At 43.4% G+C, this 21727-nt stretch overlaps 1 protein-coding gene across 2 annotated transcripts in view; it reads right to left on the reverse strand.

Moving 5' to 3' along the window:
• Positions 1-19182, reverse strand: part of RBM34 (RNA binding motif protein 34) — a 22095-nt gene extending 2913 nt beyond the window's left edge. Inside the window, exons 1-8 of one of the 2 annotated variants that reach the window (XM_019651838.1) lie at positions 19060-19182; positions 18801-18975; positions 18456-18592; positions 12823-13051; positions 11422-11481; positions 8909-8952; positions 1214-1297; positions 1004-1067 (exon numbers count right to left, since the gene is read on the reverse strand). In XM_019651838.1, coding sequence (XP_019507383.1) covers positions 1004-1067; positions 1214-1297; positions 8909-8952; positions 11422-11481; positions 12823-13051; positions 18456-18592; positions 18801-18975; positions 19060-19118 — 852 coding nt within the window. In that variant the 5' untranslated portion in view covers positions 19119-19182. The remainder of the gene's footprint in view (positions 1-1003; positions 1068-1213; positions 1298-8908; positions 8953-11421; positions 11482-12822; positions 13052-18455; positions 18593-18800; positions 18976-19059) is intronic. The other variant, XM_019651839.1, reaches the window with a different exon arrangement.
• Between the last annotated feature and the right edge of the window lie 2545 nt (positions 19183-21727).

Here is a 21727-nt window from a genome sequence, read left to right on the forward strand (position 1 = left end):
ATATATATAAAACAAAACAGATGAAAGGTGGATATGACCCTCAGGCCAGTCTGTTGACCTTTTGCTAAGTCCACAGTCAAAGCCAGGGATGTCAACCAGGCCTCAGTCACTTCTCAAAGATGTCACTATGACACTGACAGTAATGCACTCTATGCTTCTGTGGTGAACTCTTACAATCCATCCTTCATTCATTTCGAGAGACCTTAGTAAAATGCAAACCTGATCACATCACCCCACGTTTAAACTTGTGAACAGCTCCCAGACAAGATCCAGACTCACCCTGGAGACCAACAGCAACTCTTCCTGCTGCCCCTCTTCACACTCGATCCACTAACAACTGTATCAAGCTCTTGCCATTCCCTAAGCAAATTAAGTTTTGGTCCCCACCATTTCTACTGTTTTTCTTGCCCAGATACTCTCATCCTCTTTTAAAATAATTTTTTTGTGTAGGTAACACTGACTCATCTTGCAAGACTGATATAACGCCTGTTCTCCTGGAAACCCTCATTTGTCCCTTCTTGGTGGCACTTCAAATGTTCCATTCCTGTGCATTTATCATAAAATAGTGCTGCGAGCAGCCCACATGCTGGTCTTCACCTCTAAACTGGAACTCCTAGAGAATTCAGAGTATATCTTAACACTGTTTGCCTGACACACAGTAGGGACTCAAAAACTATTTAATGAATAATTAACTTTCTAGACCACAGTCTATAAAAATAAGGTGTTTGCCCAGATGATTTCTCATATACCTTCCAGCCTCACTCTCTCTGACTATTCAATCTAATGGTGGGGGTGGGGACCACATTCCTGAAGCTAATGTGACTTAAGTCCTGTGTCCTTCTAGGCACCAATGCTGTGATAACAGAGGGCAAAGGCTGTTTCCTTCTGTGCTTCCCTCATGCTCACTGCTGATTCTACTCCTCTCCTAGCAAGAGCTTAGAAGAAAACATTTCACTCTACAAGACTCTAGTTAAGTTCTTTAAACAACTCACATACTACTTACAGATGAGGTCTCCGATGCCAGATCAACTCTAATACGAAATCCATCAGCAATTTGGGCCCCATTTCTGTATTACACATACGAAGGGAAAGTGGCTGTTAATAATGAGCACTGAGTTACAATTATATTTGCTCTAAAGTGAAACCAAAGACTAAAATATACTCATACATATTTAAATATAACTCTGTTCAAACCTCAAAGTGATAAAATTACCTGTTCAATGCTTTAGTAGCAGCGGTCTCATCCTTAAACACAACATAAGCATTAATATTTTTCTGGTCAGGATGAATTTTACGTCTACACATACACCAAAAAAAAAAAAAAAAAGTCAATACTATAAAATTTGTTAATGCCAAAGTCACTAAAACAAACACAGCTTGTTTTCTACTTTCAATCAACATATAGATAAGAACTCCTGGCAGAGTTTCATCTGTTTCAATAAATATTTAGTAATAACCCCCCAAAATAATATACCACTTATACAGATAACTGCTGAAACATGTAACCCATTCTTCTCCTAGTCATTACTGTGAGTGGGCCATTCGTGCAATGCTGCAGTCTACAAACTATTAATCTTAGCTGCAGCTCTAATTCACACAAATAGATGTGAAGGACAGCTTGATTTTTCCTTTTTAATGTAAAATAAAAACTGCACAAGCATGTCTAGTTAATTATGAACAGGTCAGCGCCCTTCAGCCATCGCCCATCCCAGAAGCTTCTTTCTGCGGCCCTTCCCAGATTGCAACCCTAGTAAACCCTATCCCCACTTTTATAGGCACCACTTTCCTGCATGACGATGTGGTTCTACCCCCAAAAGTGTCTATTCCTGGACAATGTACTTGGACCGTGTCCATTTTCCCAGTTGAAAATTTCTTTTTTCTTTTTTAAAAATTTTTATTGGGTAACAGTGTTTTTTCCAGGACCCATCAACTCCAAGTCAAGTTGCTGTCCTTCAATCTAGTTGTGGAGGGAGCAGCTCAGCTCCAGGTCCAGTCACCTTTTTCAGTCTAGTTGTGGGGTGGGGGTGCAGCCCACCATCCCATGCAGGAATCGAACTGGCAACCTTGTTAGGAGCACATGCTCACCAGCTGAGCCACCCGGCCACCCGAAAAGTCTCTTGAGTCTTGTTTATTAATCTATAGGGTTCCCCCTTTGTCTCTATCTTACTGTTTGACCTATGGCATTTCCCAAAGCCCAGATGTTGCTGACTGCAGGCTCACAGTGAACTTCAACATGTGCCCCTGTATTCCTTGCAAATTGGCAGCTGAATACAGAGTTTTATCAGGCCTATAGGTAGTGTTGTGTTCTTTCAATGGGAGGCATATTAGTTTTGACTCCTTTTAAAGATTGCAGTCACTGCTGCTCAATGCCTAAAATCACTAATTCACTAAGTTTGCAAAATGGTGATATAAGTTAGATGTGACAATCAGAAAAAAACAAAACAAAAAAAAACTAGTAATGACTACAGGTCCTTCCCTGAAGACATCACCCTATTTTTTTGTTTGTTTGTTTTTTTTAAGACTTTTATTGGGGAATTGGGGGATGGGAACAGCGCTGGGGAATTGGGGGAAGGGGAACAGATAAGTTGCTGTCCTTTTGTTCTTCAGTCTAGTTGTAGAGGATGTTGCTTCACTGGCCAAGTTGGCACCATCATTGTGCTCTTCCCGGGCGAGGCAGATCAGTTGCCGGCTTCTGGACGGCCACTCACAGCGGCTGCTGGCCGTTCACGCTGGCTGCTGGTTACATACAGTAGCCCATGGCAGCCCACTGCAGCAGGAGTTGCAGCCTACGCCATCGCCGGCGACTCATGGCAGCTCCAAGTTGAGCTGTTGTTCAGCATCTTAGCTGTAGAGGGCAGTGTTACTGGCCCTCATATGTGGGATCTGAACTGAGGCCCTCTGGCATCCCAAGCCAGCTCTTAACCAATGTGCCACTTGGCCGGCCCATCACCCTATTGTTTTGAAGTAACAAAAATGCTAAGTCAAATGAGTATCAAGAAAGGTACTAGAGGCTGGCTGAGTGGCTCAGTTGGTTAAGTGTTAGCTTAAGAGTGCGCGAGCTCTGAGCAACAGGGCTGCCGGTTCAATTCCCACATGGGCCAGTGATGCTGCGCCCGAGCTGAGCTGCTGCTGAGCTGCCCACAGGTGGCAGGATGGCTCAGTTGGTGAGAGCACGTGCTCCTAACAACAAGACTGCCTGTTCGATGGTGGGCTACGCCCGCCTGCAACTAAGACTGAACTCAGCACCTTGAGCTGAGCTGCCACCCAGATGGCTCAGTAGACAGAGCATTCGCTCTCAACAACAAGGCTGCTGGTTCAACTCCCGCATGGGATGGTGGCTACACCCACCCACAACTAAGACTGAACGCAGCACCTTGAGGTTAGAGGCCACGAGCTGCCGATGGGCAGCCAGATGGCAACTGGTGCCCTCCACAATTAAGACTGAAGAACAACAATTTGGCTGGTCCTCTCCCTCAATTAAAAAAAAAAGAAAGGTACTAGAAAATAATGTCAGGGATTGGCTCATGGCATTCTGTAATAATATACTATACTATCTAATAGTCTTATACTGATAAAGCAGCTGTGATCTACTGAATGCCTAATATAGGCATTCTATGTATCTCATTTAATCTCCCATCTCTGATATGGGTGTTAGTTTTATGATTTTATGGATAAGGAAACTACAAGAAGCACATGACCATGATCATAAGGTAAGAGAGGCCAGCCTAGGACTTCAACCAAGTCTGGCTGACTCTGGAGCCCCTACTCTTTCCAAGCAACACAACACTGCTGACAACATCCAAATCCAACATATCCTAGTATAACCCTAGTGTCTGAATATTTGTGTCACTCCAAATTCATATGTTGAAATCCACTTAATGCCCAATGTGATGGTAACTGGAGGTGGGGCCTTTGGGAGGTGCTTAGGTCATAAAGCTAAGGTTCTGATGAATAGGGTCAGTGCTCTTTAAAAGAGCCCCCACAGAGCCCCCAGCCCCTTAGGTGATGTGAGGACACAGGGAGAAGGGCTGGCTGAGAATCAGGAAGCCAGCCTTCACAACACAACCCTGCTGCGTCCAGACCTCAGGGACCCAGCCTGCAGAACTGTGAGAAGCGTCTGTTGTTGACCAGCCATCAAGTCTATGGTACTTCGTTACAGCAGCCTGATCAGATTGAGACAAACCCCAACACAACATAAACGGAAAGTGACTTAAAAAAATGTGAATAAGGACCCGCCGAGTGGCTCAGTTGGTTAAGAGCTCACTCAAGAGTCTGAGCTCTGAGCAACAGTGGTTCGATGCCCGGCCCAAGCTGAGCTGCCACTGAGCTGCCAACAGGCGACAGGATGGCTCAGCTCAAAAAAAAATACAAAAACAAAAACGTGAATAACTATAGTGTACTGCTGCTATTCTGAAAAACAGTGTCCTTGGCACAGGGACGACGAAGAGCCAGCTTGTAGCTCTGCCCCTTCCTCCCTGGTAAGAACATGTCTGTATCAAGCTTGATGGAAGATTCTGAACAATGAAATCCAGGCATTAATGACTCCTATAGTTCTACTTCACCCAGAAGGGAGAATGCCAGGAACAGCACTGTTCCCGCCCTAAACAGGAAGAAACCAGATAACCTACAACATCCTAACTTTTGTTGAAGCCATCAGAGAGCTGCAGTCAAGGGGAACCAAGCAGCCTGGGAAGTGAGAAAGGACAGGCCCATCTGAAGAGGCAGGAGGCGGCGCTGGCTCACAGGATGGGCACCAGAAAAGCACAAGTGAGCAGGAAGATTGCAGCTCCGATTTTACTGAACTGCCAAATCCAGTGTGGGCTGGGCCTGAAACGGAATCTCAGGCAGCCACCCAAACAGGATGTGCGCCCACTCGCAGGCTCCACCCCACTGCCCTCTCTCTGCAGGAGTCCCGGGGAAAGACTGAGGGCAGGTGGGAGGCAGAGAGCACCCCCGGGAGTCAGGGACTGGAGAACAGAAGGGCAGAAGCTGGTGTGGGGAGAGGCACAAAGCCCCTCCAGGATTCCACTCCCTGAGGAGCAGGAGGCCAATCCGCTGGGGCAGGGGCAGCAAACCCTGTCCCCTGCCAGGGCCCCTTGTGGCCGGGAGGAAGGGAGGCCTCCTGCCACAGGGCAAAGGGTGGGAATTGTTCTCCGGCACAAGACCCACCAAAGGCACAAGGCAGAGTTCGGCCAATTAGGCGCACATCTGAAGCATAGATATGAGGGCCTGTCTGTGTCTGAGGCTGCACCAGGACAACAGAGAATGCCACTGTCCCCACCAGACAGCATTCTCTATTGGAACTTTTAAAGTTAAAACTTGCTCTTCAAAAAACACTCTTAAAAAGGCTAGCCACAGACTGGGGCAAAATACCCAAAGCATATATGTCAGAAAAAGTCTTGCATCCAGAATCTATAAAAAACTCTTCACAACTCAGTAAGACAAAGAAGCCACTAGAATAAAAATGGGCAAACTTTTTGAACTGACACTTCACCAAAGAATAGTCATATAAGCACATGAAAAGATGCTTAATATCTTTAGTCATCAGCAAAATACAAATTAAAACCACAATGACAAACCTTGAAAATGGCTAAAATGACATGACTGACAACACCAAGTGCTGCTGAGGATGTGAAACAAGGGGTGTTCTCACCCTGCTGGTGGGACTGTAAAAGGGTGCAACTGTTTTTGGAAAATAATCTGGCAGTTTCTTAGAAAGTTAAGACCCATCTGCCATAAGACTCAGCAATCCTACACCTCCAGGTTTCTCAAGAGAAATGACCTGTACATGAATGTTTTTAGTACCTTCATTAATGATAGCCAAAAACCAGAAACAACCCAAATGTCCACCAGCTTCCATATCTTGGGAAACTACTGGGCAACAAAAAGAACAAGCTGCCGAGCATCCAGCAATCTGGATGCATCTCAAAACCATCACGCTGAGTAGAAGTCAGACAAGAGTACATCCTGTATGATGAGTCCATTTACATAAAATTCTAGAAAATGCAAACTGGCATACAGAGACAGGAAGCAGCTCGGTGGTCGCTGTGGATGGGGTAGGGGTGATGAAATGTGGGGTGATGAAATATTCAGTATCTGACTGGGCAATGATTTCATGAGTGCATACAAATGTTAAAATCATAAAATCATATACTTCAACTATGTGCAGCTTACTAAAAGTGCATGCTACCTTACTAAAGTAGAAAAAGGTTTACATTTTTTTGACTATATTAAAATGCAAAATGTTTTACATGGCAAAATCCCTCATATGTAGAACAAAAAAGCAAATGAAAATAGGAAACAATATTTGTAACTCAAATCACAAAAGGCAAATTTCTGTAACACACCATACATCAATAACAGAAATAATTCAACAGAAAAAAAAATTGGGCAAATGAAAGCAACAATTCAGATAAAAGGAAGCACCAATGACTTGAATACACAAAAGCAGCTCACTCATAAGAGAAATGCAAGCGAGAAATACTGCTTTCTTCTATCAGGCTGCCTACGATCAAAAAGCTGAAAATGCATTGTTGGTAAAGGTGTGGGAATGTAAGTAGGTTACCATCTCTATGGGATAGCACTCAAAACTACAAAAGCAAATTCCCTTTCTCACTAAGCACTTCCACTACTAGAAGTTTATCCTACAGATAAATTCCCACACGTGCAAAATTACAAAGCATAAGGTCACACACTCCAGCATTACTGGTAATGGCCACAAGACTGGAGAAACCTAAATGTCCATCCATGGAGGGTTTGTTAAAACAAATTATGGTACACCCAGCAGAACACTAAGATGCTCTGAAGAATGGGGAGGCAATGTTCACCCTGCTATACACAGGTCTCCAAGTTACGGTAAGTGGAAAATGGAAGGTGCGGGGTAGCACACATGTTGAATACCACTGTGTCAAAAAAGCGAAGAACATATGCAAGTATCAAGCTGTAAATGCAAAAAATGTCTCTAGAAGATTACACAAGAAAGAGTAAACAGGAGCTGCCTGGAGCTGGGAACCGGCCGGCTAGGAAAAGGGATAGGAAAGACTGCATACCCTTTTATATTTATTTTTAGCCATCTGCATCATTACTTATTTAAAGAATTAAAAGCATTTTTTATTGGGGGAGCGGGGGGACGCTGATGGCAATCACAGTGAGTATGCTCCATTCTCTGGCACCCAAACCCCTCAGCACTGCTGACACACTCCTATCAGAAACTGTGTTTCTCCTGACACAGCCTCACACAGAAATAAAAGTCCATAAGCCCAAAAAAGAAGGGTTTTGCTTACCAAGTTTTCCACTCCTCACAGCATCTAAAAGCCTTGCATACAGGAGGGCTCACATGTTTATCTCAACAAACATTACCTTAGTCAGCAATCCAGTTATCAACTGTTCACTATACACATGGTGCCGTGATGATTATGGAAAAGGACTGGCAAAGAGCTTATCTGCCAAGAATTCCAAATTAGAAATGAATGTAGGAATGGACTCACCAAGATGTCCAAAGGGATTGTTGTTATTCAAGAATCTTGCATAACAGGATTCCCAGAAATGTTTTTAAAGTACATTATTGTATTGTATCTAATGTAACTAACTATATCTCCATATAGAAATTATATATATATAAAATAGATATATCTCTGCTGGTACAATCCATCATTTCATGTACCCTAAGAAAGAAAAAACACCCAAGATTGGGAGACTAATAGAAAACTCTGCATAAAACTGAAGGTAAATTAAAAATAAAGGTGTATGCCTTAGACTTACATGTTATATGTCAATTATGTTCAAATTAAAAAAATAAATGAGAGGGCCAGCCGAGTGGCACATTGATTAGGAGTTGGCTTGGGATGCCAGCTCTGAGCAGCAGGGTGCCTGTTTGGATCCCACATTAGGGCCAGTGACACTGCCCTCTACAGCTAAGATGCTGAACAACAGCCCAACCTGGAGCTGGGCTGCCTGTGAGTTGCCGGCAATGGTGTAGGCTGCAGTGGGGCTGCAGTGGGCTGCCGTAAGCTACCGTGAGAGGCTGGCAGTGGGTGTGAGCTTTCCTGAGATGCCGTGAGCCGCTGTGAGCGGCTGTCCAATGGCTGGCGAGCGACTGCCTCGCCCGGGAAGAGCACAATGATAATACCAACATGGGCCAGTGAAGCAACATCCTCCACAACTAGACTGAAGAACAAAAGGACAGCAACTTGTCTGTTCCCCTTCCCCCAATTCCCCAGCACTGTTCCCATCCCCCAATTCCCCAATAAAATCTTTAAAACATAAATAAAATAAATGAGAAATAAAGAGAGTAAGAAAACTTGCATGTCTCGCCCTTGGCACTAGGTAGAAAATGGTGACAGGGAAAGTCCCCCGAGAACCTGAAACACCAGCTGCACTACCAGTATGGTCCCCAAACCCGTACACCCTTAAAGAGGCCGTGGACGGCAGTACTCCCAGGTGGCCAATGGAAGCAAACAAGAATCTTCTCTGGAAAAGCCTGACCAGTCAACAGCAAAGATGGGGCACCCCGAATTTTATGATGCATCTTGATTTCAAAAATGTTAACATATGGGGATAAATGTGCCTTGGAAGTGATGAAATGTGGTATTTATGATTTATAATAGAATTTTTGGGTGCAAAATTTTCTTATTCTCTTCAAACACTACACCCAATTAAACATCCTTGAAGTTTCTCATGGCACCACTTCTAGTAAGTTATTTTATAGTACTTTCTATAACTCTAAAATTTACGTTAAGGCCTAAAGACAAACATCTGACAAATTTATATACTACTACAGACATAAGGAAACAGTAAAACATGATGTATTACCCAAACATAAAAGTTTCTGAAGTTAAAAAATGATCTCAATTTTAACCAAAATGGAAGAGAGTTTAAGACTATTCCCTTTCTCTAATTATAAACTTACTTTATTGCTGCCAACTTTTTGGACACAGTTCCGTCTGCTGGAATCTTTTAAGAGGAAAAAAGAGCATTAAAGAAAATTCATTATTTGAACTATTACTTTAAATTAATTATATTTTAATTAATTGAATTCTAAATATCTAAGACCAATACAATGTGATTAAAAACACTCAAGGGAAATACTGAATCAGAAACAACCGTGTTGTAATGTTTATGGAGGTGGGAGGGGCGGTCAGGCAGGAGTCACAAGAAGAAGTCCTTTAAGAAGATTAAGTTAACAGTGGCATGTTAGATAAATCTGGGGTAGACAGCAGGTAGGAACCATAATCGGCCTCTGCAGCTGTGCTGACAAGAAGTAATGAGCACTTAGGTGGAACAATGGAAAAAGAAAGGAATGACTCATCTTAGCAAGAAAGCAGATGAAAAACAGGCGGGGATGATAAGCAGTAGGGTGGGTGGGACAAAGAAAAGACAAGGCTTGCAGCCTGGTGACACAAAATCATACAGAAAATCAGTAGGACATATAGGTTAGGATGGGGGCTAGATGGCGGTAAGCACAGGCATACTGAAATGTGTGTTCTGACATGGGGAAATGTGACTCACAAAGGCAGACAAAATATATGTAATAAAAGTGAGAAACAAATACCATGATAGAAATTATGGAGAATGTGCTAAAACCTTAGGAAATGTCTACTTTTAGAGAAGTGGACACTTTTGCCCTCTGGGGACATCTGGCAATGTCTGGAGGTATTTTTGGTTGTTACAACCGGGGTGGGAAGGGTGCTACCAGCACCTAGCAGGGCATCAGCCAGAGGTGCTGCTCAATGTCTTATAATGCACATGGCAGCCTCAAAGAACAAAGAATTATCCAGCACAAAATGCCTACGGTATCAAGGTGGAGAAACCCCATTTTATTTATTATTTTTTTACTTTTTTTTAGATTTTATTGGGAACAGCATTGGGGAATTGGGGGAAGGGGAACAGACGAGTTGCTGTCCTTTTGTTCTTCAGTCTAGTTGTGGAGGACGTTGCTTCACTGGCCCATGTTGGTATTATCATTGTGCTCCTCCCGGATGAGGCAGATCGGTCACCCGCCTCTGGATGGCAGCTCACAGCGGCTGTTGGCAGTTTACACCAGCTGCCAGCCGCTCAAGCTGCCTGCAGGCCACAAACAGTAGCTTACGGCAGCCCGCTGCAGCCCACGCCATCGCCGGTGACCCACAGCAGCCCAGTTCCAGGTCGAGCTGCTGTTCACCATCTTAGCTGCAGAGGGCAGTGTCACTGGCCCTCATGTGGGATCTGAACCGGGGCCCTGCTGCGCATAGCTGGCGTCCCAAGCCAGTTCTTAACCAACGTGCCACTCGACCGGCCCTTCTAATACACACTATCTATTCTAATACACATTAATTACATTAATTGGTCTATAGAATGCTCAGTTGGTGAAGTCAGATACCATTTATTTCTATAAAGTTTAAACATTAAATTGAGTTTTAAAAAAATATTTTGTCTTGGGCCGGCTGAGTGGCATGTTGGTTAAGATCTCGCTCAAGAGTTTGAGCTCTGAGCAACCGGTTCAATTCCCGGCCCGAGCTGAGCAGCTGCTGAGCTGCCAACAGGTGGCAGGATGGCTCAGCTAAAAAAAAAAAAAAAAAAAAAAGAGCTGCCTTGGGACACCAGCTCTGAGCAGCAAGACCGAGGTTCAGATCCCACGTGAGGGCCAGTGACACTGCCCTCTACAGCTAAAATGGTGAACAACAGCTCGACCTGGAGCTGGGTTGCCGTGAGTCGCGACGGCGTAGGCTACAGCCCCTGCTGCAGTGGGCTGCCATAAGCTACCATGAGTGGCCAGCAGCCAGCGTGAGCGGCCTGCAGCCGGCGTGAGCTGCCAAGAGCCGCTGTGAGCAGCCGTCCAGAGGCCAGAGACCCATCTGCCTACCCAGGAAGAGCGCAATGATAATATCAACATGGGCCAATGAAGCAACGTCCTCCACAACTAGGCTGAAGAACAAAAGGACAGCAACTTGTCTGTTCCTGTTCCCCTTCCCCCGATTCCCCAATGCTGTTCCCCTCCCCCAATTCCCCAATAAAATCTTTAAAAAAAAATAATAATTTGTCTTTCTATGCTCTGAGCATAAGTACTGTTTGCAGCAGCCATTTGCAAACCCCCATATTGAATGCCTATAATTCCAGAAAATCTATTCAGTAAGTATTAATGCTTCTGCCTACTGCACTGACACAGTAAACCAAAGTTACCCATCCACCCTCCAAAATACAGTGTTGGCCTTAGTAACAAGGATATCATTTTACTATGTGAACTCACTAAATTATTTAACAAAGACAAGAGTCAGCAGTGGATACTAAGGGTGACTCATCTCTTGGGCTAGATTTGAACCTGTTGATTCAAAAGCCTAAAGTCAAGAGCTCCTCCATCTCACTAAACCAATAATACAGTAATAAGTCTGACCTACATGTAATACGTTTTAAGATTATGCAATTTTAAGGGGGAAGAAAACATACCATAGAACGAAATCGTACAGATTCTATCTGTCCATATTCTTTAAAAAATGACTTCAGCTTCTAAAATAAAAAACATATATACTTTAGTCCACTTTCAGAACATCAAATAAGTACTATGAAAAGAAATTATGTAACACTGTCTGATAATCTTTTATTGACAGGTTTTATTTTAGTACATTTCAGGAAAAGTAGGTGACTTTTCCAACTTTTAGTTGGAAAACAAAAGAATTTTACTGAGACTTAGAAAAAAAGAAAACATTTCAAGTTCATGTTAGTATCCAAAAGTACACAACATTTTGGTCTTTTAATCTTTGATAATCTTTACCACATGTAAACTAAGATTATGTGGTCCACAGATTCTCTCATCTTTTCACACTGGCTTAAACCAGAAATGAATTTTAAGGATGCTTATATCACTAAGAGAAATTCCCTAACTGTCTGGAATTAGGACCATAGGATTGAAGAAAAAGCTGGTGTGAATTTTATATATTATTCTTATGAGTGGTTCAGGATGTGAAAAGTGTATGCTTTACAGCTAGAACTATTGGGTTGTCGGAAAAGTCATGACGTATTTTTTCTATGTTTTTCATTGCAAAAATGCGTCATGACTTTTCCGACAACCCAATATAATCAATTCTAATTCATACACCATGTATTGAATGTGCAAAGCACCACCACTGCATACTCCCTTCCCTTGAGATTATAATCTAACAGGAAGATCAATAACCAAAACTATGCTACAAATGTGTTCTGTTCTACAAAATAATCACAAATCAAATACTAGGAGACAAAAGTGTAAGAGGGAAAGGAAAAATCCAGGAAGTAAGTTTTTGGCACTATTTTGTTTTTAAGGAAGTGGAATTTTAATTGTTCTTCAAAAGATGAGCACGATTTTGACCCAAGAGACTGTCAACAGCAAACACAAAGAAAGGGCTTGTTTTGGTTTAGTGACACCCCCAGCCCCCATCCCATAGTGGAGGAAACTTAGGATGTATTCATTCATTTACACAACAAATATTTTCCACCCTCTACTATGTGCCAGACACTGCTTCAAGTGTTAGGGAAAGAGCAGAGAAGGAAAGAGATAAATACCCCTGCATATATAGAGCTTGTGATCTAGTGGCATGTAACAGGAAATAAGGCTGGAAGAAAAAAACAGGCAGGAGGCCACCGCAACAGTTCAAATGAGACTTGCAAAAGCCTTAATTAGGACAGTGACTATGGGAATGGAAAAGAGGGGTGGATACTGGAATCAATCTATAGAAAAGTTTATGTAGTCATTTATAATGAAGTTATATATCAATATAACTTATTATGTGTTTATTCAATGAAGGAACAGTAAACAAAGTTATGAATTATTAACTTCTCTGAATCCTTACAATAAACAGACTACACACTCACCTTCTTATTACACGTGACAGGCAAATTCCCAACAAACACAGTTCTCTCATTCTTTAATTTCTCTTCTTCTTGGTTGATTTGAATTTTCTTTCTTTGATTTACAACTGTGTCATCTTCATCAAGTGCTTTTATATCTGCTACTTTAACAGCAGATTGAGAATTTTTGCTTTTCTGCCTTTGTTTCTGGTGAATTTCTTCTTCTAAATCAGCACTTGCTAGAGCATTTTCTCTTTTTAAGGGGGGGAAAAGAAAAAAGTCATGGAAGTCAGGGCTAGCGGTTGACAAAGCACAGTGATTAGAAATATTTCCCAGGCTGGCAGAGTGGCGCGTTGGTTAAGAGCTGGCTTGAGATGCCAGAGGGCCCTGGTTCGGATTCCACATATGAGGGCCAGTGACACTGCCCTCTACAGCTAAAATGATGAACAACAGCTCAACCTGGAGCTGGCTGGGCTGCCGGGAGTCGCCAGCAGCCAGCGTGAGTGGCCAGCAGCCGCTGTGAGCGGCCATCCAGAAGCCGGTGACTGATCTGCCTCGCCCGGGAAGAGCACAATGATNTGGGCCAGTGAAGCAACGTCCTCCACAACTAGACTGAAGAACAAAAGGACAGCAACTTGTCTGTTCCCCTCCCACAATTCCCCAATAAAAATCTTAAAAAAAAAAAAAAGAAATATTTTGCAACCACTTCTGGCTTTCCTAAAAACTTACCATTCACAAATATATCTAAATTTTAAAAGTAGCATTATCAAAAAGTGACTAGTATCTTCAGAAAACTCAAGAGTTAGAAAAAGTTTAGCTCAATTTTTTAAGATATGTTAAAACTGCCAGGTAATAGCGAACACCAAAAGTTCATTTGAATGAAAATTGGTTCATTTAAAGCTCTTAGAGACTTAGTTTACACTCTCCCAATGCCTAATTTCATTTTCTGCTCTAAACTACAGGGACCCTGCAGCACTCTCTGGGGTCTATAAAGGTTAATATGCTTGCAAAATACTTTGTAAAGAAATCTGGCCAATAGGAAAATCCAGATTTCCTACCTATAGTTAATATTTAAAGGGCTCCTTGTCAAAAGTAAATTCTCGGGCCGGCCAAGTGGCGCGATGGTTAAGAACTGGCTTGGGACGCCAGAGGGCCCCAGTTCGGATCCCACATGAGGGCCAGTGACACTGCCCTCTACAGGTAAGATGCTAAACAACAGCTCAACCTGGAGCCGGGCTGCCGTGAGTCACTGGCGACGGCAAGTCACTGGCGACTGGCGACGGCGTAGGCTGCAGCCCCTGCAGCAGTGGGTTGCCATGGGCTACCGGATGTAGCCAGCAGCCAGTGTGAGCGGCCAGCAGCCGCAGTGAGCAGCCATCCAGAAGCCGGCGACTGATCTGCCTCGCCCGAGAAGAGTGCAATGATGGCGCCAAATTGGGCCAGTGAAGCAACGTCCTCCACTAGACTGAAGAACAGAATGACAGCAACTTGTCTGTTCCCCTTCCCCCAATTCCCCACCGCTGTTCCCATCCCCCCAATTCCCCAATAAAAATCTTTAAAAAAAAGAAGTAAATTCTCAAACATCAAATACAATATAAAGTGTTGATGCACGCGGATACAGAGAGGTCTGAGCATGAGTCCCACAGGAGAACTGACCTGGGATCTTAAAGAGTGAGGGGAGAGAATGGAGATTAGGAGTCATTTATTTATTCATTCTTTCCTGAGTTCCTACTCAGTTTCAGCCTCTGCCCATACAATTATAGGCCTTCCAATAGTCCAGTCTCTGAAGAGACAGGCTAAGTTCACAGTCAAATGGTAACATTTATAACACATAATGTAGAAACAAAAAAAAACAAGAAAGTCTTCTCAGAGAAAAGGCAGCACGCAGTCAATCCTCAGTAAACGCTGACCACTATTATTCCTTCATTACAGTGTAAGCTCCACTAAGGAGCAGGTCCATGTCTAGTGTTTTGCTCATTACCGTAAAGTAGCCAGGAGTGAAACGAAACGAGACAGTTTGGAAAGGTGGGAGTCAGGTCAAGAAAGACTGGGCCTGTCATGCGAAAGTGCTCAGATTTATCCCACAGAAGATGAGGAGCCACTGAAGACTTTGAGAATGCCTAAGAAAGATCATTTGGGCAATAGGGTGGAAGATAATTAGGAAGGGGACAAGACTGGGCAAGGGAGACCAGTAAGGAGACAGTTACAACTGCATGTAGCTGAGAAGACAACAGACCAGCCAGACAAGGGAGGGGGTGGACATGGAAACACAGATAAAACACATAATTAAGAGACAGCATCATCAGGGAACTGGCAACTGATTAGACATGCAGGGAACAGAAAGAATGTGAGATGACTCCCAAGTCACTGGCTCAGGCAACTGGAAGGCTGGTGGCCCCACTCGTGCAGGGGAACAGGTTTGATGAGGATAACAAGCTTCAGTTTAAAGCATTCTGAATTTCATGTGTATATGTAATTTCCAGGTCCAGAAGCCAATGGGCAAACAGATACACAGGTTTGGAGATCACAATGGAGGCTCACCGGCACAAACCAGATGACCCAGAATGATGGCTGAAAAAAGGTCATGAGATAACTGAGAACAGAATCCTGAGGAAAATCAACATTTAAGAGCAGTCAGAAGAAAAAGTACTGACAATAACACGAAGAAGCAACAGACAAAAGGAGAATCTGAAGAGATTGTTAAAGAAGAATCTAACAGCTTCGAGAATAAAAGCAGCTATGTGAAATGTAACAGGGAGGACTTGTAAGACAAAGGCTGTATTGCCTACTAAATATGACAGCTAAGTCAGGAATGCTTCAGTGAGCACTGTTTCAGAAATATAGTCAGATTAGGGCCGGCTGAGTGGCTCAGTTGGTTAAGAGCTCGCTCAAGAGTTTGAGCTCTTAGCAACAGCGGTTCGAGTCCTGGCCCAAACTGAGCAGCCGCTGAGCTGCCAACAGGTGGCAGGATGGCTCAGCTAAAAAAAAGAAATATAGTCAGATTAAATAAAAACAAACAAGACTGTATGTGCGTGCAAGACAAAACAGATCAAGAAAAGACAGCACATATAAAGAGTTCTTTTTCTAACCTAACAGCTTGACTATGAAGGAAAAGGGTTGAGGGAATCGTGCCAGAGACTCATGTCCATGGATGGGGTTTTGTCTGGTTGGATTTCTCTTTTTAAGATGAGACTCTTAGGTACGTTTATATGACAGACAGAACAACGATACAGGAAAGAGGAGAAAGGGAATATATCTGATGGCATAATCCCCAAGCAGGCAGAAGAAGAGGTATGTGGTATACACAGCACAGGTGACTAAAATAATCTGGGACAAGAAGACAACTTTCTCTGAGAAAAAGGGGAAGAAATTCAAGATGTGCATAGATATGAGGTGTGATCAAATAATAGGGTGAATGTTTAAATAAAAAAAATGTATTACAGTAAAAGACACATTACCATTAATCCCTCTCAAAATACTCCCCCTCGCTTCGAACACACTTACCCCATCATTCTTGCCACGTTCTGAAGCAGTTCTGGAAGTCTTCTTTTGTTAGTGTCTTTAGTTGCATTGTCATGGCTGCCTTGATGTCCTGAATCATTTTGATTTTGGGGAAGAGCCAGAAGTTGCATGGTGCAAGATCCAGTGAATAAGGCAGATGAGGACACACGGTAGTTTTTATATGACAGAAATTGCTGTATACCAGAAGCAATGTGTGACACGAAGCATTGTTATGATGGAGGATGATTTACAGCACACTTTAAAACACACCTTCTCTCAACCGTAGCTCACACCCAACTGACTGCATCGAACAAGTTAAAACTTGTCACACACTATTACTACGGTTCAATGCACCACTTCCCATATTAAAGATTCCTGCCTTTCCATTGGATGGCACTCAGCAGCAGCATTCAATGTACTTTTTTATCACAATGCTCCATGTCACACATTGCTTCTGGTACGGCAATTTCTGTCAAATAAAAATATTACTGTGTGTCCTCATCCGCCTTATTCACTGGATCTGGCACCGAGTGACTTCTGGCTCTTCCCCAAAGTCAAAATGATTCAGGACATCGAGGCAGCATGACAGTGCAACTAAAGACACTCATGAAAGAGGACTTCCAGAACTGCTTTAGAAAGTGGCAAGAACAATGGGGTGTGTTCAAAGCGAGGGGGAGTATTTTGAGAGGGATTAATGCCAATGTGTCTTTTACTGTAATAAATTTTTTAAAATTTAAACATTCACTGTAGTTTCTGATCACACCTTGTACGTTAAATAGGAGGAAAAACAGCAGTAGCTCACAACTGTTAGCAATTGATAGCTCTCTGAATAGGTAACAAGACCACACTTGCTGAGAGAGAAAAGAGAAATAAGATTTGAAGAGAATGTGGCTTGATATACTGAAGAGTTAACTAAGTGATGGTACTGCTATTTGGATCTTGATTCAAATATGTAACTAAAAAAAATGTAAGCTAATGGGGTAAATGTGATCTCTGACCATGTAAGGTTAAGAAAACCAAACTCGGGCTGGCCAAGTGGTTCAGTTGGTTAAGAGCGCGAGCTCAGAGCAACAGGGTCGCCGGTTTGATTCCCACATGGGCCAGTGAGCTGCGCCCCAGTTGAGCCGCTGCTGAGATGCCAACAGGTGACAGGATGGCTCAGCTGGTGAGAGCACGTGCTCCTAACAACAAGCCTGCCGGTTCCACTCCCACATGGGATGGTGGCCTACGCTCACCCACAACTAAGACTGAACACAGCACCATGAGCTGAGCTGCCCTGAGCTGCCGAAGGGTGGCCAGATGGCGAGTGGACTCGGAGCTGAGCTAGCTGTGCCCTCCACAACTGAGACTGAAGGACAACAACATGGCTGTTCCCCTTCCCCAATAAAATCTTTAAAAAGAAAAAAGAAAACCAAACTTATCTTTTATTCACATGGTGAAATAGTTATAGATGAAACATAAGCCTTAGGTTTGCTTACAAATAATGAGGGGGATAGGAATGGGGTAAACATGAAGTGAGATTGGCCAAGCATTAATAACAGCTGATGTTGGGTACATGGGGGGGTGGGGGTAAAGGGGGGTGGTTCTTATCCTTTTGAATAGGCATGAGATTTTTCCATAAGAACTATGAAATGAGAAAAAAATTAAGATGGCTATTGTAGGTATAAGAACCTCAATTTCTTTACTATCTAATTTCTTTTTTTTTTTTAAGATTTTTATTGGGAATTGAGGGATGGGAACAGACAAGTTGCTGTCGTTTTGTTCTTCAGTCTAGTTGTGGAGGACGTTGCTTCACTGGCCCAAGTTGGCACCATCATTGCGCTCTTCCCGGGCGAGGCAGATCAGTCGCCGGCTTCTGGACGGCCGCTCACTGCGGCTGCTGGCCGCTCACGCTGGCTGCTGGCTACACACGGTAGCCCATGGCAACCCACTGCCACAGGGGCTGCAGCCCACGCCGTCGCCGGCGACCCACGGCAGCCCAGCTCCAGGTCGAGCTGTTGTTCAGCATCTTAGCTGTGGAGGGCAGCGTCACTGGCCCTCATGTGTGAGATCAGAACAGGGGCCCTCTGGCGTCCCAAGCCAGCTCTTAACCACCACGCCACTCAGCCGGCCCTACTATCTAATTTCTTTAATCAATGAAAAGGAATTGTACCAACCTGTTTGCCAACCTTTTGTCTGCATCAGAAAGTTTCTTCTTCCCTTTCACTTTTTTTGCAGGTTCTTGCAAAAGTGGTCTTTGAATTTGGGATGTACTTTCTTCCTCCTCATCCCGTTTCCTTTTTTTGGTGGTTTCCTTTTAAAAGTTTGAAGTTATGCATGAGACCTCATCCTTTTTAATAATTTAGCGGTCTTTCTAAGCATCTTCTCTCTCTCTGGTGTGCCCAGTAATGAAAAGTTACTTGAAATTCATCCTATCTGCCCCACTTTAAAAACCATGCCCTGCGAGGCAGATTCTTAAAGTTGTTCTAACGGGACGTTCGGAGTAGAACCAGGTGACTTACTTTAGGCACAGGCACGTACACGGGTTGAAGCTGAGGCTCCGCGGAGCTGAAGAGGGCCGCCAGCCGACCTGGGCCGCCTCTGGAGGGGCGCCCGCCATGGACTAGGCTGTCGGAGACCTGTCCAACCAGGTAGTCTCCAGTCAGAGGCCCACCGCCGCCGTCTTCCAGGCTCTCCCTAAAGACCGACGCCAGAGACTCAGCAACATCGCGCCACCGCTCACCTGCCCGAACCCAGGGGAACGTGCCGCGCGCCACTCACCCCTCCCCGGCACTCTTCTTTTTCCTCCGTTTGCTCTTCCCTTCCAGGGCCATTCGCATTAGGAGGCCACCAGGAACCCCAGCACGCGAGCCCGCACTTCCGGGCCCGGCGACTTCCGCAGAAAACCACGCCCCTTCCGCTCTAGGGTCTGTGCAGCGGCGCTGGGGGCGGAGACACTGGCGACTGCACACACCCAGTGGTGGGAAAGCGCTGAGGCTCGGTTTTCTTCTTGGTTGTTTCCCAGAAACCTACTCTCGGGAGTGATGCGTCTTCCGACAGTAACTGAGATCCTACGTATGAATGAGAATCAACCAGGCCGGGAGTGGGGCTGAGTCTCAGCAGAGGGAGAGCACGTACGAAACACCGAATTGTTGGAGAGGAAGGAGGTTGTCAAGGAACGAGGTTGCAGGGTTGCGAGTGTTAATTGTCGAATCGGTGTGAAAGGTGCGTGGGACTTCTTCGTAGTGCTCGTGCAACTTTTCTGAAATTGGACATTATTTTAAAATAAAGTTAAAAACAAATAGTTGGAAACCATAGCTCTCACCTGCTCTGCCCTGCTATTCTAGCAGGAAAAGTGGAAGCTTGGCACGCAAAACTGCTTATCTGCCCAGCTTCTTCAAACCCTTACATTCCAGCCTTTTTTTCACCACCTTGTTATTCCTTCCGTTTTGTTATTCCTTCTTATTCTTGTCCTCCCTCCCCCCACCCACAATTGCTCTTCTCTTTACCCCTCATTTTCACCTACAAAATTGTATCTTATCCTTCAAGGACCAGCTCAGATACTATCTTATGAAAATTTCCCAGCATTTACAAGAGGTATAATCTTGTTCTAAGCCTCCATGTATTTGCATTAGTGTTATTCAGTCTACCATAACTATGTTTACCATAACTATGTGAATTTTGGTAAATTGACTTTTAGGTAACAAAAGATAAATACTAGATTACAATTAGATAAATTGAATTGTTTTGGTGGTAAAATAGGATATGACTTTGAATCTATGGGAACAGACTTAGCTTTTTGAAAGCTGCTTAAGAGAAGTCACTGGGAATATTATGTGACCTTTTATAGCTCACCTCAGATAAGTTCATGGAAAAAAAAAATCCAACTGCTTGACTCTAGTTTTGATTTCTCAGTCCTTTATTTTGGTTTGCCGTAACTGTGACCTTGTATTGCACAAAGATGAGAAAAATCGAACTGTCCATATTTGCAGTTCAAACATCTATCTCCATGTGTTCTATACAGTCCAATTAAATTCTGTTCATTCTTCCTTCAGAATGTCTCCCAATCTCACCGCCTAACACTATCCCAGGAATCACTTCCTATCTGGAGCACTGCAACCTCATCACATCTGGCCTTCCTGATTCTTCCTCTCCACTCTAGCCTGCACATTCCATTTCCAGTGTATCTCCCTTGAATGTTAAGGTTTGCATCTCCTCTAAGTCACCATCGGATGGGTTATCACATTCTTGTATGCTCATACACTGGCACCTTTAAATTCTTATGCACTTATTTTGACTGCCCATAAAATTTTATACACTTTTATCTCTCATATATATTACTTCCACAACTAAACCATGTAACAATTTCTCCAAGGGATTACATCTTATATGTATAAAAACCATCATATGATGTTAGCCAAAAATCCATAAATATCCGGTTAAAATTATAAATTTGGAGAAATGGACTCACAATGAGAGGAAGCACACACTTCTTGAGTAAAATATTATAAAAGAGGCTGTGGTTGGAGAATTAAAAAAATGATTCCCATTGCTGTCCAGAACTGTTTTTTAACCACTAAGAGATCACTTAACCCCTTTTAAAGAGTTTCTTAAAATATAAGGATTCTTTCCACAGAAAAATGCCAACGAAACATGTAATGTTAGGGATTTCATGGAATTTGCTCTATCTTCCCCAATTTCTCCAGGTTAAGAAAATTAGTAAGACCTGACTCTCAGGTCAATATTTCAGTAGGAAAAAAAGGTTTTGGAGAATACTGTTAAAAATATACCATCTTAATTTTATTATAGATTATAAAGCAGGTTGATAAAATGTAGTTTGGGTGACCAGGGGAAAACTGAAGTCAATTTCTAGTAATACCATGAAATTCTCAAAGTCTCCAGAGAAGCTGGGAAGAAGAGAGCACAAGCAGGAAGAGGGCAGAGAAGCCCAAGGGTGTAAACCTCAACTCCAACAGAGTTTGGAATCATTCTCCTGTAGGGAGCTGTTTCTGTAACAAAGTAGGTGATATTAGTAGTTCCCTGAAAAACAGGGTTTCATGATCGGGTAAGATTGAAGACAGTCGGGTAAAGGAAGATGGCCAGGTGTCTCTTCAGAGGCCTCCAAGTTTTTAGTATGCTAACATAATCTCTAAGGCAGCGGTTCTCAACCTGTGGGTCGCGACCCCTTTGGGGGTCGAACGACCCTTTCACAGGGGTCGCCTAATACCATCGGAAAACAAAAATATATTTACATTACGATTCATAACAGTAGCAAAATTAGTTATAGAGGAGCAACGAAAATAATTTTATGGTTGGGGATCACCACATGAAGAACTGTATTAAGGGGTCGCGGCATTAGGAAGGTTGAGAACCGCTACAAGGGGATGTGCTATATACAGCATTTCCAAAATACATTTGACAATAAATTCCCAGAGCATTTCTGGGGTCC

This window comes from Hipposideros armiger, unplaced genomic scaffold (genome assembly GCF_001890085.2).
Source record: "Hipposideros armiger isolate ML-2016 unplaced genomic scaffold, ASM189008v1 scaffold_167, whole genome shotgun sequence".
Classification (NCBI taxonomy): Eukaryota; Metazoa; Chordata; class Mammalia; order Chiroptera; family Hipposideridae; genus Hipposideros; species Hipposideros armiger.